The 26,693-nt window shown below is 40.5% G+C and overlaps 1 protein-coding gene across 4 annotated transcripts in view; it reads left to right on the plus strand.

The window, feature by feature from the left end:
* Positions 1-3,557: 3,557 nt before the first annotated feature.
* Positions 3,558-26,693, plus strand: part of SPAST (spastin) — a 94,052-nt gene continuing 70,916 nt past the window's right edge. Inside the window, exon 1 of one of the 4 annotated variants that reach the window (XM_072634125.1) lies at positions 3,558-4,177. In XM_072634125.1, coding sequence (XP_072490226.1) covers positions 3,757-4,177 — 421 coding nt within the window. In that variant the 5' untranslated portion in view covers positions 3,558-3,756. The remainder of the gene's footprint in view (positions 4,178-26,693) is intronic. The other 3 variants (XM_072634124.1, XM_072634123.1, XM_072634122.1) reach the window with 3 other exon arrangements.

Raw genomic sequence — 26,693 nt, forward strand, 5'->3', positions numbered from 1 at the left:
GTTGCAGGTGCAGTTATAATTTACTGCAATATTTATGTATTTTTTAACTATTTAAAATGTATAAAACTGTCCTGCCATTTATTAGGTTCCTATTTTTTTATATGTCATGATGAAGTTTTTGAACATTGCGTTATTAACTCCATTTTTTTATAAGCTCTGTAGTATTTATTGGATAATTTTGTACAGAACAGAGGTGCTTTTGGGGAATTAATATGTCCTTTTATAGCAGAACTGCTTGTATGCAACCTGGGAAGTCCAGCTGCAAAGCACGGCTGAGTTGGCAAGAGTGTGATACTGCTGCATAGGAGATGGCAGGCCTCATCTGAAACTGAGGCAGTTGATTAATGAAGACACTTGCTGATGCCAGGGTAAGTATACTATCTCTTTGCAGAAAAAGGCATGCCACTACCCTAGGTCAAGATTTCAGTGAAGATAGAAGTTGAAAGGTGATAGTGAAAATAGCCATGTAGAGAAGTCATATCCAGTAGAGAGGAACGTGAGGGTCTCAGCTGACACAAACTCACTTGCAAAAAAACCCCACAATATTCACAATTGCAAAGTGGAAAGATTTATTAAAAGATTAGAAACCAAAACCAGAGACCCTTGTGTGATAGGATGGTTGATCAGGAGACACGTCTAATTGAATCCCCTAATACACTAGGTGAAATTAAGGGTGTCAGACTTTAAATGGCCCATTTGTTGTTTGCCCATCCCTCATTGTGCCACCTGTTTTTGTATAGCCTAGGTTTTTGCATTTTTAAATCACTGAAACAAAATCAAAGGAAAAATAATATTTCATGGCACATGAAAATTTTTTATAAAATTCAAATTTCAGTGTCCAAGTTACTTACTGTCTATGGCAAAATGACAGAATTGAGTAGTTGTGATAGCAACTATGTATGGGCTGTCATTGCTTTGAAACACTCACTGTTCAATGCACTACTAATAGTAGTGATGGACAAAATGTAAATAATGCAGATTAAATTTAAAAGTATATTATGGCTACATTCTTCTCCAATCCCCTTCTTCCCCCCCTGCCCCAAGCTGGTTGTTAAACATTTACTATCACATCCCTGTATTAATTGTGCCAAATTCTAAGCCCAAAGCCCCCGGCTTCTTAGGGCTTCCTTATTGGACTGACAGTAACATCTGGCCTGGTAATCTGGTTCTAAGGTTACCATGGCTTGAGCTTCTGGGTCCAGAATTCTGCCGCCTGTACCCAAAACTGAAAAAGATAATTGAAACGGACCAGAATTTCAAGCCAATTTCTTAGGGCCACAGGGCTAAAGGGGAAGGTGCTCCTTCCCCACTTAGTGAGTGAACAAGACCTTTACAAGTAATCTATGGCAATATGCTTCCTTTGGGACTCTGCTCTTCTGTGATTTGTAGCCATATAGCAAGCAGCATGGGGAAAATAATGAAGTCTAAGAGGTCTTTTTACATTCGCGGGCAGTTGTGGTGTGGCAAAGTTAAATGAAATTTAATGATTTGCAGTAAAGTCTAAACCATATAAAAACTTCAGAGGTGAAGTAGGGTCAAGTACTTTCATGTTTCTGGGCCTAAGTTTCCCTACTGATAAAATGAATGATTTAAAAATTTCCTTCCAACTCTAAATTTACTATCCTAAGATCTGAGATTTCCCACTACATTGGGGTTCACATCATCTAGGGTTCACATCATACAGGATTTCACCATGGCATGTTTATTTTTTAAAAGACCTTATTTTCATAATTAATCTAATTAATTAGTTCCTTTGTACTTCTGTTTACTTCACCTATAAAAGGAAAGCTTTTGACCATCAAAGGTGGGGAGCCTGCAACTTCTAAGCCACACGTGACCCTCAAAGTGCTATCCTTTCACTGAATCTAAACTTCACAGAACAAATTCCCTTAACACAAGGATTTGTTCTGTAAAACTTGGACTCAGTCAAAAGGCTGCACCAAAGGATCTAGAAAGCCACATGTGTCCTTGAGGCTGCAGGTTCCCCACCCCTGGACTAGATCATGCCAAAAGACTCTTCCCATGATAACATTCCAGAGTAATTTTGTTAGTAAATTTTTATTAAACAAGTACTGTGTTCCAGACACTTTGTTAAGTGGTGGGGGAATACAAAGAAATCAAAAGACAGTCTCTGCTCTCAAAGAGCTCACAGTCTAATTGGAGAGAGAAGCTACCAATTATATACAAATGAGAGATATTATAAAGGTTGAAATGAGAGGACTTGGCAACTGACTGAATATGAGGGATGAGAGAGAAAAGGGGTAGATGATGACATCTGAGTGACTGGGAAGACAGTGGTATCCTCAATAGCAATAGGAAAATTAGGAAGAAGGCAGGATTTAAGGGAAAAGCTGTTAACGGTTTGAGGCAGAATCAAAACTCATGCCTTTCTGATTTCAGTTCCAGTCCTCTGTCCTTTACCTGGCTGGCTCTCTCTTAACTCTGTCCCCCACCCCCACCCCTATCCAATCTGTTGCCAAGTCCTGTTGATTACAGGAGGTGACGCCTCTCATTTAAGCCCTTCTCTCCTTCGACTCTCCTGCAGGCCCTCATCCCCTTACCCCTAGACAATAGTCTGCTGTTGGCTCCCTGCCTCAAGTCGCCCTCCACTCTAGTCAATCCTGCGCTCAGCTGTGAAAGCAATTTTCCTAAAGCAGATTTCTAACTACATCACCCAGCTATTCAGGAAATGCCCAGCGGCCTCCTAGCACCTCTGGGACCAAATGTAAAATCCTGACATCTTTCAACTTTAAACAGTAGTCCATCCCACTCCTGGGAACTTTCATCCTTCTCTTGGGTCTCCCAGTTTCCCTGGCTTCTTTTCCTTCAAGAACCAAAGTGCCCCTTAGGCGGGAAGTCTTTCCCAGTCCTCCTTTATCTTGATACCTTCCCTCCGACACCCTCCAACATCCTCCATTTGCCCGGTTTATACAGGTTTGGCGTGCTGTCTCCCCTTACACTGTAAGCCTCCTGACAGGAAGGGTCATTTGTTTTAGGATTTCTTTGTACCCCTAGTGCTTAGCCCAGTGCTTGGCACACAGTGGGTACTTCATAAATGGCAGCTGCTTGACTGACCCTAGACAACTCACTGTTTAAACCTCTTTATTGCCAAAATGAAGACAATAGTAAGGATGTGATGAGGCTCAAATCAGATACTTTACAAATTTTAAAGCGCTCACAAACGTTAGCTCTCAGTTAGTAAACAAAACCCATCAAGAAGCTAAGATAATTTCGAATTCAGGCCGGCTCCAAAAGGCTGCAAGGCAAGCTGGGAGTTTCAAGTTTCTAGAAGGCGGAGCCTGGAAGGGTGGGCGGGGCTGAAGGGCTGCACACGCGCACCGCTGGGGCTTCTGTCAACAAAGACCGAAGCGCCCGTGCGCAACGCAGCCTGAGAACGTGAGGAACGTGCGCGTGCCCGCCTCACAGCGGAGCCTATGAACGGAAAGAGAGGGGACAGGACGTGCGCGTGACCGCCCTACAGCCCGAGACTGTGGCCGAGAGGGCGGGGCGGGACAGGGCCCGAGTCCCGACACCTAGACCGGCTGGGGAGGGGCCCTGAGAAAGGGAGGTGACGCTCCTGACCTAGGCAAGGGGCGGGGCGGGGCGTAGGGGTAGCGCGAGCTCGGAGGACTCGCTCTCCCTCTAGCCGTCCTTGCTGTCCTTCCCTTCTCCTCTTCCTCCTGCCGCCGGCACCAGCACCGCCGCCGCTCGGTCGCCGGCAGCGGGTTATGGCGGCGGCGGCAGCGGGGGCCGTGAATGAATTCTCCGGGCGGCAGAGGGAAGAAGAAAGGCTCCAGCAGCGCCGCGCCCGCTGGGCCCCCGCCCCCCTGCGCGGGCCCCGCCCCTCCCGCGGCCGCCGGCCCGTCCCCGCATAAGCGGAACCTGTGCTACTTCTCGTACCCGCTGCTGGCCACCTTCGCGCTGCTCCGCTTCGTCGCCTTCCACCTGGGGCTCCTCTTCGTGTGGCTCTGCCAGCGCTTCTCCCGCGCCCTCATGGCCGCCAAGAGGAGCACCCGGGCGGCGGCCACGGTGGCCACCGGGCCGGGGGCGGCGGCGGCCTCGGCCCCGGCTCCTCCGCCCGTGCCGGCAGGCGGGGAGGCCGAGCGGGTCCGCGCCTTCCACAAGCAGGCCTTCGAGTACATCTCCTTCGCCCTGCGCATAGACGAGGACGAGAAAGGTAACGGAGGGGAGGTGGGAGGGGGGTTCCCCAGCCCACTCTCCGTGGCTGCTCCGTGGGGCGCACTCTGCCGCCTCCTTAAGCATCCGGGGGCCCCTGGGGAACCTGAGAGCGCCCCTGTCACCAGCCGCGCCGCCCCCCCCCCCCCCCCCCCCCCCGCCTGACAGCTTCTGCCGGCCCGGAGCGATGGCCGCGCCGTCTGCCCTGCGGTGACCACGCCGAGGCGGCGTCTGGCCGGGCCGACCTTTACTGGCCTCCAGGCCCGGCCGGGTTTCCGAAAGAGTCTGCTGCCTGAAAAGGAGCTTGTCGACCACGATGGGTGATGGGGTGATTGTGTCTAGTTTTAAATAAGAGTAGATATAGGGAAGAAGAAAATGGAACGGGGGTCCTACGACGGAAATCGGGTTTTTATTATTGCATTCGTATTCGCTTAACAAAAGCTAAGTTTCCCGGCCTTTAAAAGAGCAACTGTAAAATGACAGGTGCGACTTTTGACACTTGTATACGGGTACATTTGTCGATTTTCGTAGCGTAACTTTTACTCCCGACTTTATTTACTTCATTTTACCTAACTCTCCCCAAGGAAACTTGGGAAATATTTGAATGGCTTGCATATACTAGTATGTAAATTGTGGGAAAAGCCTAAACGAACTGATAGCTTACTGTTTGCCTTCCCAACGGAGAAGGACTAGAAGGAGAGAGAGCATCAGTCACGCGTAATTTTTAAAAAATGAATGTTGAGTAAATATTTAGGAAAAAGCCTAAACCAAAACCTAACAGGGATCACCTTAATGTAAAAGGTAAGTTTTAATTAGAAACAATAGAAATTGTTTTTGAAATTACAGGATCTCTTATAATGGTTTTCATTGTGTTTTGTTTGCCCATTTCACCCCCAATTTTACTTGCTTTCTAGATTACTAAGCAAAGAGTAGACTACAGTTTTTCTCAGCGACTTTCTGTCACTGCGTTACTGTTCACTTTTCAAAGGGGAGTGGGGGGAAATGTGAAGACCAAAAACACTGTGATTCGCAATTAGTCAATCAAAAAGCATTTTTTAAGCACTTGCCCTGTATTGTGGTATTGTGCAAGTTGCTGGAGACCCAAGAAGAGTCTTGGCTTTCAAAGAACTTACCTTAAATTGGGATATGATATGTAAATATAAAACAATATAAGTTAACTTTGGGGAGATAAACAGCTCACAGGTGGGGAGAGCAGGGAAAATTTGATGGGTCTAGCTGTTGAACTGGGTTTTGAATGAAACAAGGGCCCTCAGAGGTGAGGCTAACGGATGCATAGGGGATGACAGCATGTGAAAAGAAAGGGGGAGAGAAAGGAGATGGGATGTCTTATGTGAGGAACTACTGTGGCAGCCACGTTAGTGGCATTTCTGCTGTACTTGAGGGGAGTAATACAGTATCTCTTTCCATAAGAGTAATGAACTTCTTTGATGAGTGTATATATATATATATATATATATCCCTTTTTAATTCTTTGCTAAATATAGATAATCAGAATATTGATGAACACAAGTTAGTTTTGTGGTTGTATAGTTTAAAGAATCTTGTAATATCTTAGTGGAGAACACTTTTTTGGAGGTGAATCTTCAAGCCGATTTTATTCCATTAAGCTTATTTTATAATCAACCTGTGAATGAGTAGCAGCTTCCCTCTTCTCCCCTGCCTTCCTTTTCCCCTTCCTACCTGGCGTGCTCTGCCCAGGGCAGGGTACATTTTGATGCCCAAAAGCTGGCTTTTTCCCTTTGGGTTTACTGCCTAGATTTCTTTCTCAAAGATAGATTGGATTATAGGTCCTCACCCTTCCTAGCACTGAGTGTGAGTAAATACTAAGTAGTAGCTGTTTCTGTTTTGGCCAGGAATCTGGAAGGTCTTCCCCTCCCAGTTTGATTTTTTTTTTTATTCAAGAGGTGATCCCTGTATATCTGCCTAAAGAGACCTAATTCACTGAATGGGTATTATCTCATTCAAAGTGAGAACCTGAAAAGACTTTTGTCTGAAAGGGCCAAGGTCTCCTATTGCATCCTGGGTCATGTTGTGTCATCCTAATGAATATCTGGCCATTGGACCCTGGTGGCTCTGGAGGAGAAAGTGAAGCTGGTGACCTTGCACAGCCCTCCCTCTCTTAAAGTCAACTGCAAGTCATGTCATCATCTCCCTGATGTCATGGTCCTCTTTGAGAAGGAAAGGACAAACACAACAACTGCATACTAAAGTTGAAAATCACTTCGAGCCTCCTGGTGAAAGGCTTTAATTGTCAAAGAGAGAACTTTGTATTTAATCCTAGAAGTAATTAGGATCAGGTAATCTATGGGTAGAGGGAGCACAAGAGTGACAGTCAGATCTGGGAGAAGAAGCTTCTATCACCAAAGAGTTGGATATTCCAATTTCTCTATACTTTTATTATATCTTGGGATAGCAAAGGAGGAATCTTAAAAAAGAAAAAAAACCCACAATAGTCTGTCACTTTTTTCATAGCTCTGTGAAGTAAGCATTATTCCCCTTTTACAGATATGAAACCTGAAGTGAAGTGCAAACAAGTGAAGCAACCTGCCCCAGGAGAGGGGCAGTTGACTTTAAGAAAGGGAGGAGAGGAGTCAGGACTTGAACCCTGATCTCCTGACTTGGTTCAGGCCTCTTTCCATTATATCACACTGACAGACACTGCTCTATTGTAATGAGGCATCTATCACTTACAAAGAGTTACTCTAAGCCACAAGGTGTCTAAAAATAAATGTTTCTTCTCTGAGAATAAGGACTTGGAAACAGGAGTTTGTCAACTACTGTAATTTGGGAGGGAAAGGGAAGAAGACAGGAAAGGAATGCCAAGTAGCATTATTTAACGCTGAAATTGATTCGGGACCAAGTGAAAAAAGAATCTAGTTATACTAATAGCTCACCTTTGCATAGGATTTCATGGTGAAGTACTTTCTCACAATAGCTCTTTGAAGTGTAACTAATCCAAGTAGTACTATCTTAAATATTATAGATGAGGAAATAGTGTTAGGTGAAGTGGTTTACCCACAGTCATGCAGCTGGTTAAGTGTTGGACCTAGTATTTAATCTTGGCCTTTTGATTCCCAAACCCATTCCTCTTCTCACTGTAGCACGATGTCTAAATAAAAATAATGAATAACTTATACTTCATTATTATCTCACTGGTGTGAATACTCCACCACCCTTCCCCACCCTCCCCCTGTGGTATTAAATGAAACTTCTTTGTACATCTCATCTTGTATGATTCTTTTGCGTAAAGGATTTCTGCCCAAATGTTAAGGTCTTTCCTAGGGCTTTTAGTATCTTAAAATTAATTTTAATTCATGAAATACCATAATACTTTTTTAAAGTCCTATCAGAATTCTTTAAAAAAAATAAGTGAATGAAAATGAATGACTTTCTAAATCATTGTCTTGCTATGTAACTGATCCGTTTTTTTCCTTATCTTATATTTCTTTCTCTTTTTTTTGATTGGTAGTACATGATAATGTAATTATATCCAAGCTTGTTTTCTCTCTACACTTACAGGCAACTAGTGGCACAGTGGATAGAGTACTGGTCTTGGAATCAGAAAGACTTGAGTTCAGATACAGCTTCACACTTTCAAGCTGTGTGACCCTGGATATGTCACCTAACCTCTCTTTCCCTTAGTTTAGCTGTAAAATCGGGCAATAATAGCACATATCTTGTGGGGTTATTGTGAGGATAAAATGAGAAAACATTTGTAAAAAAGTGCTTAGCATAACTCCAAGCATTTTGTAGACTTTTATATAAATGCTTATTCCCTTGCTTTCTCACTTAATCTTACCCTGAATAGTTTTACTAGTGACTAATCACATCTCTTACCGTCACTCTTTGGATTACTTACAGTATTCTAATGAAATTGTTATATTCCATCGATTAGTTGTGGGATGTAGTAAAAAGAATGCTGTATTTGGAGTCCAGAAGACTTTTTTTTCTGGGTAGATTATTAAACCAGTATTTCTTTACTGGTAGTGATTCTCTTGTTCCATCTGGCCTTCCAGGGTTTTCTGCAGTCAAGTACAATATTATCTGCAAAGAGAAGTACCTGGGTAACCTCCTCGTCTATAGAGAATTTCTTGCAGGATCTTTCCATAAGTGTAGTAAATTTTTTTGATGAGTATATGTCCCTCTTTTGTGGTGTTCGTCCTTGTGTTGTGTTGGCTCCTACAGAGCCATCTGAATCCAATGACCTGATATTCCTCAGAATGACTGGAGATGACCCAGGATGCAGTGGGAGACCTTGGTCAGATGCTCATTTAGGGAGAGATAATTAGCTGTGTGTGTTCTTCTTCATTGCTGAAGAAGACCATGCCATCAGAGAAATAATGACATGACTTGCGCTTGACTTTGTTTTGAGTGAGGGAGGGCTGTGCAGGTCACCTGCCTCACTTCTCCTCCAGAGCCATCTGAATCCAGTGACCACATATTCATCAGGATGACTGGAGATGACCCAGGATGAGGCAATTGGGGTTAAGTGACTTGCCCAAGGTCACATACCTAGTGAGTGTCAAGTGTCTGAGGTGAGGTTTGAACTGAGGTCTTCCTGACTCCTGCACTGGTGCTCTATTCACTGCACCACCTAGCTGCCTGGGTGAGGTAATGCCCCTTCATTGAATAGGCCTCTTTAAGAAGTAGTCAGGGCATGGCTCCTTTAATGAGGCAAGGAAAAGAAAGACTTCAGGCTGGGAGGCAAACAGCAACAGTTACTATTGATAATCACTCTGAAGCCAGGAGGGTCCAGAAGAGAGCTTTTGGGCAGGGGGCTGGGGCCTCATGTTGTCTGAGCTTCAGAGTACAATAGGCTCAAGGAAGGGAAGGGAAGGGAGAGAAAGGGAGACTAGCCAGTAAAACCCAAGTCACCTGGGCATCTTTTGGCCGTTCAAATTTACCTTCCTTTGGAGAGGAGATGAGGGGAGGGGGAGACAGACAGGAGACAAGGAGCTGAGTCTATTCACAGGGTTGTGTTTGTCCTTTCTTGCTGAAGAAGACCATGCCATCAGAGAAATGATGACATGACTTGCACTTTGTTTTGAGTGAGGGAGGTCTGTGCAAGGTCACCAGCTTCACTTCTCCTCCAGAGCCATAATGTCCCTCTTTAATTCTTTGCTGAATAGATAATCAGAATATTGATGAACACAAGTTAATTCTGTGGTTGTATAGTTCCAGGAACCTTGTACTGTCTTATGTGGAAAATACCTTTTTGGAGGTGAATCTTTAAGCCTGTTTTATTTCATTAAGCCTATTTTATAATCAACCAATTGAAAACACAGACTCATATTTTATATACTTCCCATTCAATTGCGTGACTGAGAAGATGTAGTCTGCTGTAAGGAAGCATCTACTAATACCTCCTTGTTTCCTTCTTAAATTTTTGTTAATTCCCTTAATATGTTTGAGGATCATTTTCATAAAGGTTTTATAAGGAAGAAAAAGTAGACAAATGGAGTAGTTGTTACTAATATTTTTGGCCACTTTTTTGGCGGGTGATCTTTGCCCTTCTTTGAATAGTACCTTGTTTGAGAGCTTGAAAATCTATGAAGGCAACAAGCATTTATTAAGCATTTATTTTTTGTGAGGTACTGTGCTCAGTGCTGGGGATAGATATGCAGGCAATCCTGCTGCATTGCAATCTAGGAGTTTTCCAAAAGCACCTTAACATGTAAAAAAAATCTCACAGAGCTATAGGGGAAATGGGGTTAGAGGCACAGTGCTCAAAAACTTCATTGGTGATACATTAAAAAAAAAAAAGATAGAAACCTAATTTTTAAAATTAAGAAATCCATACTACAGTAAATAATGTCTGTGTCCATGACTTGAGGCTGCTGCTCTAGGCTGTGCAAGCAAATTGAGTAGTCACCACTGCAATTACAGGCCTTGGGCCCAAGGCCATGGTAGAAAGGTATGTGCCAGACCTTCTCCACTCAGAGCTGCTACTGCACAAGAACATATATACTATGTGATTGTACTTTATCTTGACAAAGACCTAAACTTCACTTGTGGAAGTAGGCATTGGAAGGGTTGCAGCTTTTGAATTATTGTGAAGTGGTGCTGTTTTCTGCATTTTTGTTGTTTCTAGTGGAAGAAATCATGTAGAAGCAAACTTGAAATCCTTGTCATGCTCAAAATATTTCCTAAAATATCAATTACATTGGAACACATTTCTCGTTTTGGTAACACAGGTTATAGTAGAATTGACTGTATAAGCAAAAAGACAGTTTCTACTCTAAAGAGCTTACATTCTAAAGGGAGCTGAAAGTAGAGGTGGGAGAGAGGGCAAGGTGAAAAAGTAATCAAAGAGTCACACAGAGCTAGGAGAGGAATAAAGGATGACTGGCCTCAACCTTTCCTCAAAATAGAGATTCTAAGAGCAACTTTTTTTATATATAATTAATTTATTTTTAGTTTTCAGCATTCACTTGCATAAGATTTTGAATTTTAAATTGTCTGCCCCACCCTCTCCCCAAGACAGTGTGCAGTCTGATATAGGCTCTACATACATTCATATTAAACATATTTTCACATTGGTCATGATATAAAGAGAAATTAGAACTAATCAGAGGAACCACAAGAAAGAAGAAACAGAACAAGAGAAGAGGAGCAAAGAGTATGCTTTCATCTGCATTCAGACTCCATAGTTCTTTCTCTGGATGTGAATAGCATTTTCCATCATGAGTCTTTTGGAGTTGTCTTAGATCCTTGCATTGCTGAGAAGCACTAAGTCTTTCAAAGTTAGTCACTGAACAGTGTGGCTGTTACTGTGTACAATGTTCTTCTGGTTCTGCTCATTTCACTTGGCATCAGTTCATGTAAGTCTTTCCAGGTTTTTCTGAAGTCCACCTGCTGATCATTTCTTATAGCACAGTAGTATTCCATTATATTCATATACCACAACTTGTTCGGCCATTCCCCAATTAATGGACATACCCTCAATTTTCAATTCTTGGCCACCACAAAAAGAGCTGTCATAAATATTTTTGTACATGTGGGTTCTTTTCCCATCTCTTTGGGAGGTCTACAGACCTAGAAGCAGTATTATTGCTGGGTCAAAGAGTAAGTATAATTTTATAGCCCTTTGGGCATAGTTCCAAATTGCTCTCCAGAATGGTTGGATCAGTTCACAACTCGACCAGCAATGCATTAGTGTTACAGTTTTCCCACATCCCCTCCAATATTTATCATTTTCTTGTTTTGTCATGTTTGCCAATCTGATAGGTGTGATGTGGTCCTCAGGCTTGTTTAGATTTGCGTTGCTCTAACTAATAGTGATTTAGAGCATTTTTTTCATATGACTATAGAAAACTTTAATTTATTCCATCCAAAAACTGCCTGTTCATATCCTTTGACCATTTATCAATTGGAGAATGACTTGTATTCTTATAAATTCGAATCAGTTCTATATATATTTTAGAAATGAGGCCTGTATCAGAGACACTGGTTGTAAAGATTGTTTCCTAGCTTTCTGCTTCCCTTCTAATCTTGTTTGCATTGACTAGTGCAAAAACTTTTCAACTTAATGTAATTAAAATCATCCATTTTGCATTTCATAATTTTTTTCTATCTCTTATTTGGTCATAAATTCTTCCTTCTCCGTAGATCTGACAAGTAAACTATTCCTTGCTCTCCTAATTTCTAGGAGCAATTTCTAGAAGCATTCCCATGACTGTTTGCCTGGTGTCTTCTGTCTCTTTTTGGGTTGTGTATTTACTGAAGGAAGGTGGCAAGGCACCAAGCTAGGTTTTTCCATCTGTCCTAACGGACTTCTCCCTGCCTGAAGCAATGATTTCCATCTGTGCCAGCACAAGGCAACTTCCACCTCTTAACTGCTATCCTAGAATTCCTAAATGGGATGCAAAGAGGGGCAACCCACCCTTTGACTTCAGGCCTTCCAACTCCATCTGTGCCTGTCATCTAAGGGGAGAGAAAAAGGAAAGTTGATGGAGAACAAGACTTCTTTCTCATTTTTTGCAAGTTCCACCTACATCTCCTGCTGTGCCCTTTTTTTGCCTAATCTTCACTTTTTGGAGGGAAGAGGACCAGTGATTCAAAACTTCTCATCTGACGACTTAACTGTGTCCTCCCTTTATCATTTCTGCTCTTGCCTGAAGCCTGATTGCCAGCTTCCTTTGGAAAAAGTGTTGATCTCTGCTCAGCAATGAATATTCTCACACCTGGTCATACTCATCATAGCTCATTGATTCTGAACTCATGTAGATCATCATTCAAACCCAACTCTACAATCCCTTGCCACCTTATTCCTTATTTCCATCTCCGTCAACTTTTCCACCCCAAGCTTTCATCCTAACCCCACCCAACCCTTCCATTGTACTCTCTGGAATAATTGCTGTGTAGGGTAGCAAATTTTCCTTCATCTTAAGTCTTTTCCTCTCTCACACCTTCTGTCTACTAACTGTTACAGAAACTTAGCTCGCCTTAGATGACATAGCCTCTTGGGCCACCCTTTCTAGTATTTGCTGCACTTTCTCTCATTCCTCTTAGCTCACTCCTTGAGGCAGGGAAGTTGGAATATTCCTTGCTCTTCATTGCCACTTTCAGATTCTCCCCCTACCTCCATCACTTAGTAACCTTTCTTGCTTTGAGATTCTTGCTCTTTTTTTATCTACTACCCAATTAAAATCCTGATAGCTGTTATTTCCCCAAATTACTTCCCTTTTTTTCTCAAAGTTTGGCATATGGCTCACAATTTTTCTTTCCACTCCAAATCTTGCCTCATACTGGGAGACTTCAGCATACATATTGACTCTCCTTCAAACTCTCTAACCATTCAGCTCCTCAGCCTATTCACTTCCCAGGAGCTGCTTCTCCACCCCATGTCAACCACACATAAAGATGGTCATACCTTTGATCTTGCCATCATTCACAAATGTACTACTTCCATGTTCACTAATTTCAAAATCCCCTTATTCAGCCATAATTTATTGGCTTTTCACTCTTTGCTTTCCCTTGCAAAATCCTACTCTTCATACCATGATGACCTCCAGTCCTTTGACCCCTCAATTCTCTCTTAGGCCATCTCCCCTGCAGTAGTCACATTGTCCTCCTTTTCCCCATTCTAACCCATTGGTGAACTAATTCGACTCCACACTGTCCTCTCTTGAGTCCCTAGCTCCACTTTATCATATCACCAATTATGCTCTGCCAAGCCTCAGCCTTGGATCACTCACACCCTACCATTTACTACCTTCAGTCCTACACAATTGCTGCTGAACGATGGGGAAGAAAATCATTCAACTGCTCTGAATGGATCCACTACAAATTTATGTAACATAGCCTCAATTGGGCACTGATTTCTGCTAGGCAGTTCTACCATACTCACTGTTCTGTTCTCAACAACTCACTGTTCTGTTCTTCACAGTGGTTCTTCCAAACCTTTTCATCTAGCTCCAATTGCTCCCTCATCCTTTTGTACCATATTGAATAACAGTGGTGATAATGGATATCCTTGTTTCACTCCTGATCTTATTGGAAATGCTTCTAACTTATTCCCAATACATATAATGCTTGCTAATGGTTTTGGGTATATCCTACTCATTATTTTAAGGAAGGTTCCATTTATTCCTATGTTCTCCAGTGTTTCACTAGGAATGGGTGTTTTATTTTGTCAAAAGCTTTTTCTGCATCTATTGAGATAATCATATGGTTTCTTTTAGTTTTGTTGTTGATATGATCAATAATGCTGATTTTCCTTTTTAAGGAGCTGTTCTCTTCAGTGAATTCGTTTTTCATATTTTTAAAATCATTGGCCAGCTTTTTTCTACCTCTCTGATTTGGTTTTTACAATCCTTATTGAGCTCTTCCAAGAACTCTTTGGCCTTGAGACCAGGCATAGTCCCTTTTGAGGTTTTAGATGTGAGTACAGTGTCAATGCTAAACTCTTCTGAATTCATATTTTGATCCTCTCTGTCCCCATAGTAAGATTTTTATGGTCTTTGCTTTTCTGATTTGCTTCTTGCTCATGATGATTGCCTTTTTCCTGGCTTTTAAAGTGGATCTCTGCTTCTGGGGCACAAGGGGCTCTGTCCCACATTTCTTATGTTGAGAACTTGAGGCTTTGTTTGTTGTGGTCTCTGGTTCTTTCAGCAAGAAGCTAGAATGCTGCAGCTTACCTGGTGTTGAGCTGGCTGATGTGTACCAAGGCTGAGGCCAGGTGAAGTCTTTCTGCGTTTCCCCCAGGGTTACACTGAAGCTTATTGCATGAGGTGTAGGGGAGGAGTCATCTAGTCTCAGGAGTTCTCCTCCCCTAGGTCTGTGATAGAGAACAGGCAAACTCAGCAGCTGGTGAACCCCTGTCTGCACTGAAGTTTGCTGAATGCCCTTGGCTGTGCTAAGGCATGCTTGGGGTCCTGGTGTTAGTGCTTACGTGCTCCACCCCCTGGGGCTCAGGATCTCCTCCTGGACTGCTGAGGTCAGGCTTGCTGGGATGTCTCTGATCCTGCACTAGTCCCCTGCAGCCACAGCCAGAGGTACTCTTCTCATTGATCTCTCTATCCTTTCCCTGAGAGACCGCTGTTCCCCTTCTGCTGATTCCACTATTCCAGGATTTTTCCTGGGGAAATAGTCTCTGGGTTTTTCAAGGTCAACAAGGAGAGGGTGAGAGCACTTACAGTTTATTCTGCCATCTTGGCTCCTGGAAATTCAAGTGTCCCCCATCCTCTCAGCTGTGATCATAGCTTCATATTTTGCAGAAAAATAATTGATACCATTTACTATGAGCTCCCTCCTCTCCTGACTTCCTCATCTCCTATCACTGAGATGCCTTCTGCAACTTTCTCCTCCTTCACCCCTGTGTCATGTAATGAAGTAGCCTTGCCAAAGTTTACCCCCTCATGTTCAAATCCTGTTTCCTCTAGTAGATTGCTTCCTCTGTCATCTCCACTTAATCACTTATTTTCAATCTCTCTTTGTCCACTGGCTCATTTCCTACTGTCTACAGACATACCCACATCTCCATTTTGAAAAAACTCTTACTTGATTCTTCCGTCCCTGTTGTCCTCTATCTCTTCTGCCTTTTGTGGCTTAACTCCTCAAAAAGACTATCTGCAATATCTACTTTATTCTCTCACTCTCTTCTTAACCATTTACAATCTGGTTTCTGACCTTATTCTACCCAAACTGCTCTCTCCAAAGTTAACTCTTATCTCTGAGTTTTCTCTTTTCTCATTCTCCTTTACTCCTCCATAGCCTTTGACATTGTTGATCACTTTATCCTTGATACTCTATTCTCTCTAGGTTTTTGGGGTGCCACTCTCTTGATTCTCCTTTTACCTATCTGATTGATCTTCCTCACTCTCCTTTGCTGGGTCCTCATCCCGGTCACACTCTCTATTTGTAGGTGTCCACCAGGATCTTGGCCCCTCTTTTCTTCTTCCTTTATATTACTTTAAATGGTGTTGTCATCAGCTACCATGGATTTAACTACCATCTCTATGTTGATGATTCTCAAATCTACCTATCTTGCCCCAGCCTCTCTGCTGATCTCCTGTCTCATATTTCCAACTGCCTTAGAAATCTTAAAATGAATATAGAGTGGACATCTTAATCAGATATGTCCAAAACAAATCATTATCATTCCTCCTAAATCCTACCCTACTCCTACCTTCCCTGTTATTGTAAAGGGCAGCACCATCCTCCCAGTCCCTCAGGTTTGAGTCATCATTAACTCCTCATTATCTTATCTCCATGCCCTATCCGCATTTAGTCTGTTGCCAAAGCCTGTTGATTTCACCTCTTCACCATCCTTTCTCTCCTCTGACACTGCCACCACTCTAGTGCACCTCATGGCTGGATTTTTGCAAAAGTTTGCTTAGTGGGTTTGCCTGCCTCAAGTCTCTCCCTACTCCAGTCCATTCTCCATTCAGCCACTAAAATGATTATCCTAAAGTGTAGGTCAGACCATGTCACTCCCCCAACTCTATTGACTCCCTGTTACTTCCAGGATCAAATGCAAAATGTTTTGTTTGACATTCACAGTTCTTTGTAACCTAACTCCCTGCTATCTTTCCGGTCTTACAAATTACTCCCTAACACGCACTCTTTGGTCCAGTGACACTGGCCTCCCTACTGTTTAAGGAACAAGATGCTCCATCTCTTAGTTACAGGCATTTTTCTCTGACCATTCCCCCATGCCTGGATTACTCTCTCTACTCTGGCTTCCTTTAAGTCCCAACTGAAATCCCACCATCTCCAGGAAGCCTTTCCTAACCCCTCTCAATTCCAATACTTTTCTGTTATTTCCTATTTGTCCTGTATATAGCTTGGTTTGTATTTATTTGCATGTTGTCTTCCCCTTTAGACTGTAAACTCTTTGAGGGCCAGGACCATCTTTTGCCTCTTTTTGTAATCCTTGTGTTTAGCACAGTGCAGGGCAAATAGGTGTTAAATGAATATTGCTATCTTGATTGATTGACATAAAAGAGATAGGAGGGCAGATGAATTGGGAAGGAGAAAGTGGGGAAGGAGCCAGGGAATGGGTGAAGAAACAGGAAAAATTCATATGCCAGGTTATAGATTGATTGTTGATTATAGAGTCCAGGGTTCTTTGGAGTGGTGGAGGGTAGGATTGGTTATTATAATGGAGTCTGCTTGGTAGACGACCAGGATGGGTTGTGAAGGCTGTCATCAAGATAAAGTGAAAGTTCATCTAGCAGAGGCTAGGATGATTCTGTGGATAGATTCAAATGTTTCTTTGGGGAGGAGGTGAGAGGATAGGAGACTCCATGGTGTAGTGATGGCCTTTAAAATTGTGTAACCACCTCTAGTATGTGATATTTCTGCCTAGAAATGATTATTTAACTCATGGAAACTGATGGAGATCATCAAGAAAGAGTGTATACAAAGAACAGAACCCAGCATACATCCTTGGGGGAGATCAGTCAGAGATTAGGAGTTGTGATGTAACTGTTGGTGGAGAAAAAAAGGATTTGTAGGAGTAGTCTTCCATATGTAAGAATCAGGAAGTAGGGCGGTGGTGGTGGTGAGTCTCGAAGGCTTCAAAGAAGTAAAGTAGCAGCTGCACAGAGGAAGCTAGGTGGCGCAGTGGTCGAACACTGGACTTGGAGTCAGGAAGATCTGAGTCAAATTTGGTCTTCCACTCTTAGTTGCTGTGTGACCCTGGTCAAGTTACTTAACCTTTGTTTGCCTCAGTTTTCGTATCTATAAAGATGTGGATAATAGTGGCACCTGCCTCCCAGGGTGGCTGTAGAGATCAGAGGAGATAATAGTTGTAAAATATTTACAAAAAATATTTGCTTTGTAAACTTCAAAGCACTATATAAATGGTAGCTATTATAGCTATAATTAGCATGCAGACTGAGAAAAGATAATCAGATTTAGCAATTAAGATATTGTTAATCTTGGAAAAAGAAGTTTCTTTTTTCCCTCCACTTAATAGTATTTTTTTTACATGTAAAGATAGTTTTCAACATTAAGGTTTGTAAAATTTTGAGTTCCTAACTTTTCTCTGTTCCTTTCCTGCCAGACCTAGAGGCCTGAGGGCTACCCGAGTCTTCCCTTACCTCTATCGGAGGTCTTCGGTTGGCCAAACTGGATGCTCGTATGAGAGAAAGGACGTTCCAGAGTCGAACAAGGGTTGAGCTTTATTTCAGGGTCTAGTTACAAGTGCAGGGGAATTCTTCCTTAGGAGGGAACGAAGAATCTCCCAAGGAGGCAAAGATCTTACAATAAGAGATTGGAAGTAGAAGTATAAGCGGGGAGAGAGGGGGAGGGGAGAGAAGGAGAAGAGGAAAAGCGGAGCCTTGTGTCCTCTTTGGCTCCTCACGTGCTAAGAGCGCTTTCAGGCTTCCCTGATCCTGCTTAAACCCTGCAGCGGCATAGTTTGCATCTGAATACCGTGCCTGTTAGGTAACTAGGTGTGCTCCAATCCAGGACAATCTCGAGGACGGGGAGAGCTCTCTCCCATCACGTTTCTCACGGGAAGAGGTGGAAATACACGAGATAGCTCGGTTCACCTCGATTCCCAGCCGTTTCCTGGGGGGGGGGCCTCGTGAGAACTCTAAGATTTAGAAGTTCCCACCTTTACCCTCCCGAGACTGTCCACACGGAATTGAGCTTCCAACCCCAACACTTTCCTTCCACTTCCCCAAGACAGCAAGCAGTCTGATAAAAGTTATACATGTACAATCATGTTAAACATATTTCCACATTACTCATATTGTGAAAGGAGACTTAAAACAAAAGGGAAAAACTATGAGAAAGAAAAACCAAAGTGAAAATAGTATGCTTCTATCTGCATTCAGACACCAAAGTTCTTTCTCTGGATGTGGATAGTGTTTTCCATCACACGTTGGAAAGAAGTTTCAATGGAGAGATGTAATTGAAAAACTGAATGCAAGGCATTGAAAAATGAGTGGGATTTGAGAAAGGGTTGACAAATCTAGTTTACTTTTTTAGAAGTTTGAGGAAGGGAGGATATATATAAGATGATACTGTAAGTACCAAGTTACATGGCAGGGTGAAAAGAAGGTCTTTTAAAGGATGGGGAACCTAGCCAGCTCTGTGGTAGATAAGGATTCAATAGATGAAGAGGTATTGAAGATGAAAGAGAGGGGATGGGGATGATCCAAGGGACAAACTCCTGGAGGGAATAGAATCAAGTGTATTTATATAGGATTTTACCTTGGGAAGGAGAGCCAACTTTTCATCTTGGGCTAGAACAAAGGAGGAGAAAACAGTTTTGAAGTATAATATAGGGATATAGTGGGAGTTCTGTTTTCTTTAAGTGAGATGGAGGCATAAGGGGTGGTGTGGAACAGTGATGTCAAACTGGAAGCTGACTTCAAGTCAAGTGGGTGGAATCAAATTAAAATGTAATTGGGAAATGTTTAAGAAAATAAATAAAAATACAGCACAACTTACGTTTAATGTTAATTTGTGGTTTTCTAAGTCAATATGGGGATTATGGAGATCCCTTTCTATTTGAGTTTGATACCACTGTTGTAGACCAGTGAAGTCAAACTTAGATAGAAATGAGTGCACTAAACCATAGATAAGAATCCCTGCAGGTTGCATATTGACTTAGAAAACTAGACATGTTTATGTATTTTTTTTTTTATTAATACATTAGCACATTAAAATCAGATAGGAACTGCATTTTAACCTAGTTTGGGCCACACTTCGGAGTATGGTAGGATGCATCAGGTTTGTTGGACGCTTCGGTAAAACACTTGAGAGAAGAGGTTTGTAATAGCTACTCTTTAGAGTACAATAACCAGAGAAGTATAAAAGAATTACTGTGCAGCAGTGAGAGCATGGTTGAGATTAGAAATTAAATTTTTAGTGGAATTAGTAGGCACTGCTTTGTGACTTCTTCCATTTGCATTCAGCACTGTATGAATTGAGCCAGGTGGATGGCAAGATTGAGGTTTGGTGATTTTTGAATAGTGATAGTTCAAATGGGTGTGGGATTCAAGGGCAGAGAATGTTTTATAGTTGAACTGCTTTAACAATCAGATCAGTACTTGAGAGGAAGAAAAGTGAGGTAGAGAAGGGTATTTTAGAATGATTGCAAGTCATGGAGTGGATGAAGAATAGGTTTAAGAGTAATGAGGCTGAGTGAAAGATGGAAAGCTAGATGGTGAGTGGAGAGAAAAAATTAGTTCTGGATTATGGCAGTGGAACAATTATGGGTGATGGTGATAGAATATAAGCTTCTTGAGATCAATAACTATTTCATTTTTGTGTGTACCACAATACCTGGCGCATACTAAACACTTAATAAGTACTTGTTGATTGATTGAGATCAAGAGCATAACCATCACTGTGTTTGGCCAAGTTGAAATGAAGGTGTAGGTTATAGGAGGTAAGGAGATTAAAAAATTTGGAGGCCCGCATGCTTTGAGAGACATTAGTGTGTATACTAAAGTTCCCAAGTATGAGGACAAGGGTTAGAAGTAAAGGAACCCTGTGTACCAGGTGCTGAATTTCTTGAGCAAAGGAGGGGAAATTATTTACAGGTTGGCAGATAAATTAAACAAGTATCTGCATAGGATGATATAAATAGATGTGCTGAACCTCATTGGAAAGAACTTGTTAAGTGAGGGCAGTAAAAGGTGGGTCTGAGTAACTAGGAGTAATAAGTATGCTTGTTTGTTGTTTGGTTCAACATGTTCAGTGGCCTGAGAGAAAGTGCTCTTCATTCTGCAGAAGAGATCCAGAGGTGCTGTGACCTATAGGGGAGCCAAATTCCTATAAATAGAAGAAGATGTATTAGGAGAGGAGATTGTCTCTGAGACATATACTAAGAGAACAGGGATTCTAGTGAAAGAAGAAGCAGAGTTTAATAGAGACTCAGATGCTGAGTATCTCCCAAATGAGGTGAGATAAGAAACTGGAAAGTGGTATCAGGAGAAGGGGTTTTTGCTTGGCAGGATTGATAGGTGACTCAGAATCCAAAGGATTAGGAGAGGAAGTGAGAATTTACTAGCCATAGTGAGGGAAATAGTATCATTTGATTGGTGCTCAAAAGTACTGTGATGATGGATTTTCAATCAAGCGCTTGGAAGGGAGATTGGATTGTTGAGAGTATAGATTTATAAATGATTGATGACCATGACTGCAGGGGCTAAGTGAATTCATGGCTTGTTTCATTGACTCAGCCAGATGTAAAGGGATGATACACAGGTGGAAATTTGCTTGAACGTAGAAACTTCCCCTTTGATTCTAGCAAGCCTAGTGTTAGAGGCCCTGCTTCTGTATGAGGTTGTGGTAGCAAGAAGTTTGGTGTCTTAGGCCCTGGTTCTAAAGGTGAGCCCATTGATTATGGTGTGATAAGGCAGTGTTTTCTTTATCTTATGATTTGGTGAAGCAGAACAGAAAGTTGGTAGTGTCTTCACTTTTATCAATAGGTTCAGGTTTTCAAATCTATTCCCTTAGGTGGTCTGTTGTGCTCGTCCTTCGTTTTCGAAGAAGACCATGACATCAGAGAAATGATGACATGACTTGCACTTGATGTTGTTTTGAGTGAGGGACGGCAGTGCAAGGTCACCAGCCTCACTATCTTCTCCTGAGCCATCTGGGTCCAGTGGTCAGATATTCCTCAGGATGACTGGAGATGGCCCAGGATGCAGTGGGAGACTTTGTTTTTTTTAGGCTAGGCCTTCTCAGGTATTCACATAGAGGGAGGTAAGGCCCATTGAGTGAATAGGCCTTTTTAAAAAAAAAAAAATAAGTAAATCATACTGGGAGGGAAAGAGAAACTGTTACTATTGATGATCACTCTAAGCCAGCCATTAGGGCATGGGCATGGACCTATTGTTGTCCAGCCTGTGGGCTTCAGAGTGCACTGGGTTTAAGGTTTGAGGAACTAGAAAAAGAAGGGAGGGAGGGAGAGAGAGAGAGGTGGTCTGTAGCAAGCAAGGAAGGACCACAGTGTTTTTGTGGTGATAAAAAGCTGAGTATATGTGCAGCCACCACGTGTTGATGGATTAAAGAGGCTTTTAATCCCAAATTGGAGTAGATTTAGCATCTAGGTATTGATAGATCTGGGGTAATAAATTTGTTGAGTATGCTCAGTAATCTAGTTCCTGAACAGCAGCCATATGTAATGTTTTCCAAATGTGAAATATAAACACCTCTACTGCAGTGATGTTACCTCTGGTGAAGAAATGAAGAAATAACCATTAGCCAGCTGAAGAATAACATTGAAGGGAGCCTGGGTTGTATCTTTGTGTGGGAGTTTCTCTGTGATTCTCACTCCAGTTCTCCAAGTGTGGTTGGTGTCTTTCTCTCCTCTCCCACTTAAAAAAAAATTCTTTTTATTATAAACATGACAAATAAGAAACAAACATTTCAACATACAAGAAGAATGGAATAGAGGATTGTATGTGAAACTGAATTGTGAGTAAACATTTTTTAAAATTGTGTACTAGATTTAACATAAATTCCTGCCAATAAAACTGTTCTCAAAACAAAACTGTCCTGCTTATCTGAAATTACTTAAGTTCTCCTATGTGTATTTCTAAATGTTTCACTGATATTCTTTTTTTTGGCATCATTATTATTACCTAGTACCTCCTTGCCCAAATGGAAATTCTTACTAGACTGCCAATCAATACAGTCAAGCAAAACAAATCAGCACATTACCTGTGTTTATAAATATATTGTATCTCATTCTGAACACGTAGTACATCATTCCTCTGTCAACAGTTGGGAGGCATTCTTAGTTATTAGTCTTCTAAGAATCGTTGTACAGATCATTGTCTGGAGTCTTTCAGAGGTATTTTCCTTTACGTTCTTGTAGTCATTGTGTAAATAGATCTTCTGGTTCTGCTTGTTACAGTTTGCATTGTTTCATACCTCTTCCCTTGAATATGTCATATTCATTCTTTTTTCACATACCATAGTTTGTTTAGCCATATCTCAATTGGTGGGCTTCCACTTTATTTCCTTTTTTTTTCACTATAGCAAAATAATGCAGCTATAAATATTTTTGAACTGATGCATTCTTATCCTGTGTCTTTGACCTCTTTGGAGTATATGCCTAATATTGATTGATATTGCTGGATCAGAAGTTATGAACAGTTTAATGGTTTTTGGGCATAGTTCCAAATTGCTTTCCAGAATGATAGGAACAATTCAGTTTTACTAACAATGTCTTACTGTATTTCTTCTCCTGTAGCCCTTCTAGCAGTTGACATTTTATCCTTTTGTCATCTTTGCAAATTGGTTAAGTATGAGGTAGAATCTGAGTTATTTTAATTTACATTTCTCTTATTAATAATTGAGGGCACATTTTTTTTTAATAGCTTGCATTTCTTTTTGAAACTGTCTGAATCTGTGACTTTTTTCTCGTTGAAGCTCTGAATCTTTTTCCTCTCATTGAGGTTCTGTCTTATACACAATCTCTGTCACCAGATCTTAGGTGCACATGGTTTCCTATGAAAACTGCATAGATGAACAAGCATTATTCCAGTTTTAGGTTCAACCCATTATGCTTCTGTGTTTGTATATCTTCTCTTTTTTGACCTTCTCTGTCATTCATCCATTCTGAAGCATATCATAGTCACTCCTTCAGAAAGATCTTTTCTGTAATCTCATGTAATAATCCAATCATCTCTTTTGCCTTCTGTGACTCTCCTGCTATTGCTTTTCGTTGTCTTGAAAAATAAAATTAATAATCTTCTTTCACACCACTCTGTAATGTTTTACAAATGAGTTTGTACTCTAAAACTAATATTGCCTTGGTTGTCACATCTCTTTCCTAGTCACAAAGTGCTGGCTTAGGCTGCTTCTGGGCTCTTTTAGATTCTTTGTGGTGCTGTTATTTTATATTATTTAAAGTTGTTTAAGAAATGGTGATATTCAGAGGCAACGTATTTTACCTTTTTCCAGTTTCTAGGAGTCAATAACCTGTTTAAATAGATCAGTTTGGAGACTCTTTTAATTGCACTTAGTGTCTTGTTATGTTATATTTTTCTGATTTTATGTTAATTTTGACTTTTGCTCTGATCAACTAATGATCTATAAAAATTGTCCAAATCATTTAATTTCTCTATATCTAAAAACTCAGGTCTACTGATTGCAGTGCCCTTTTGTAATCCCATAATTTTATTCTATGTTAAGTGCTGTCTAGGACTACGAACATGAAAAATGACATAGACCTTGAAGGAGTTTACAGTTTATTGGGCAGGTGAGGGGATGAGACATGTACATAATTATAGTTTTTCAGTGGATGTTCAGTGTCATTTGTGTGTCTTTGACTGGTCCAACTCACAACTGTTACGGGCCACTCCTTTTATGAGATTCTTGTTCATGTTTTTATAAACTCTCCCTCATTGTCTTACATCTTTACCCTTCCTTTGGGTCTTTTGTGATTTTACAGGCATAGTACAACATTGGAGCATCATGATATAACTGAAGTGTAAGTTAGACTGTGATTAAGTGCTTAGGTAACACTGCACTGTCATTAGAGATTGGAGCAGGGAAGGATCAAGAATTATACAAATTAGAGACTGAAAGGCTCCTAGATAACATTTAGTCTGAATTCACAAGTTTTGCACCAACATATGCATGTAGGTTCTCTGACTTCACATCCAGGTGGGTAGGGGAGTGGAGGTCAGGGAAGACTTCATGGTGTTCAGCAGTCTGACATATGAAAGGTCCTGCTGGGTACAGGGGATGGTAAAGAACACATTTATGGATATTGGAGAAAGGACAGTTTGGAGAATGGCCACTTCACTCTGGGATGGACAGAAATTAGTTTGGGGCCTTGAATTTTTATTATATGCCATAGTCACAAGGTAGCTACTGAAGGTTTTTTCCAAGTCTTTTGGAAATATTTTTTTCTATTCTCCAGTCTTTCTTCTTGAGGAAATTGGTTGGCTAGGGTTCACAATGAAAGAAAAAGCCCTCTATGAGGAACTAGTTATAGAACTAATAGGACTAACACGTACACGCTGCTGCCATATGAAAGAGTGTTTTTAAAATAAGTTAAATGTTTTTGAGGTTTTACTTCTACTACTTCTCTATAGGCAGCTCTTAACTTAATGTTTTATTCACATTTTTTTTTTCCAATTTTGGCTTTGCTTTAATTTCTGAAAATGAAATGGATAATGGCCCTTAATTTTGGGATTCTATTGCTGAGTAAGTTACCTAAGGTTGACATAGACTTGGTATGTAAATCATCGCTGGGACAATTTTTTTCAGCTGTTTATTTTTGGCTAATTTTATTATTTTCATTTAAAAGTGGTATAGTGATTTTAAAAAGTGATATAGTAATGACTTCTATTTCTCAAAATTCTCATCTCAAATTTTGTTTTTGGGCAAACAGGACTTTGTGACTCTATTACTGGCCATATATTGATTATACTAGGCTTCCTCTCAAGTGAAATATATTATTACCATATGTGTAATATGTCTCCCTTATTTCAAGGAGCTTAATCTTTTTTATAGGCATTTTACTTAGTCATTGAACAAATCTAGGAAAATGGTTTATTATTATGAAGGCCATTTTATACATAAAGAAACTGAAGTGTAAGAAGTCACTAGCATAATCAGAGACAAAGTTTAAGTAACCTAGCTCATAATTTGATATCATAGATCTTGAAGCTTCCTTTTGTCTTGTGGAATGATATCTACAGTTTTGGTAATGAGTCTGTCATTGAACTGTGGGAAAATAAAAAGTAGAAAAAAAAATTTGACTATAATATGAGTGATAAAAGTTCTTTAGGTAATCAAGAACATGTTTAAGCACGTTTTGTATAGCTCCTAAAAGTAGTAGAGAAGCCTGAAATTTGATGTATGATGGTACAGATGCTAGAGATGTGGTTTCATTACAAAAAAGTAGGTTTTGAAAATAAAAGACCATTACGTTGTAAGAGTGACAAGTCTGTTTTTCAGGTTAGTTCAATATTAAATTTTCTGAAATTAAGTATTTAAAACTATCATAGTTTCTCCTAGTAAATTATCTTAGTAAACTTAAGATAAATTTAATTGTTAACAGATTTTCTTTCTTATTTTATAATTTTTCCATTTAAATCAACTTGATGGTTTTACTTAAATTTAAAACAACAGCAAACTTCTAGTTAATCACATTCACTGTCTAGCCTATTTCAAAATAGAAGTCAAAAATATCACACTTAGTGTATTCTGGGTATTAAGCATCCAATTTAAACTAAATTTATCTAGATATTCATTTGTTTGTAAAGTTTTAAAATTCAAATAATAAAAGCAATTTGTTAAAATGAAACCTGCCTTTTCTTTTTTAACAATAGTAATTATATAACCACTAGTTTGCTTGGCATAGTAACTAGTATGTACTTCCAGAGATATTACGCTGGAAATTTGGGGTTCTCAACTATAAATTTAAGAAGCAATATCCTTACTCTTCCAAAATTGTAAGATAAACAGATTTTTAGTCCTGTGAGAACTTTCAGAATAGAGATTGTTTCATTCTTTGTATTTGTTCCCTCAGAACCTAGCACAGTACTGACTTAGAGTAGTTGTTTTATAAATATTGATTGAGTTGCTCCTAATGGAGAGAAAACGTGGTTTTATCCCCTTGTGATAGTTGATTATTGACTTACATGCAGTAAGTTCCTTGAGGTTAGGACTGTTGATTTATTGTTATTATCTGTTTAGCACATACCTTATAGCAGGTGTCTAATGAATGTTTAATTGAATTGAATTTTTATCATTCAGATCAAAGTTAAATTCTCTTTTAGTGGATTTCCCTGGCAAAAAAGTTAAATAATCATTTATCAGTTATAGGATTTTTTTTTCACATATGGATTATGTTGGAAGGCCTCTGAGATCCCTTCTAACACTAAGATTCTTTCCTTTTGAGATATTTCCTAGGAAATAGAAAGACGTTTAGGGCAGATTGAAGTATTATAGACTGTAAATTGACATGTTTTTGTTACGTTGCAATACCTTTCAACCTTTATGTTACCTGCAGTAATCTATGGAATACCAGTAAAACTTTTCAGCACTAGGATGGAAGAACTTAA

Source organism: Notamacropus eugenii, chromosome 1 (genome assembly GCF_028372415.1).
Source record: "Notamacropus eugenii isolate mMacEug1 chromosome 1, mMacEug1.pri_v2, whole genome shotgun sequence".
In the NCBI taxonomy this organism is placed as follows: domain Eukaryota; kingdom Metazoa; phylum Chordata; class Mammalia; order Diprotodontia; family Macropodidae; genus Notamacropus; species Notamacropus eugenii.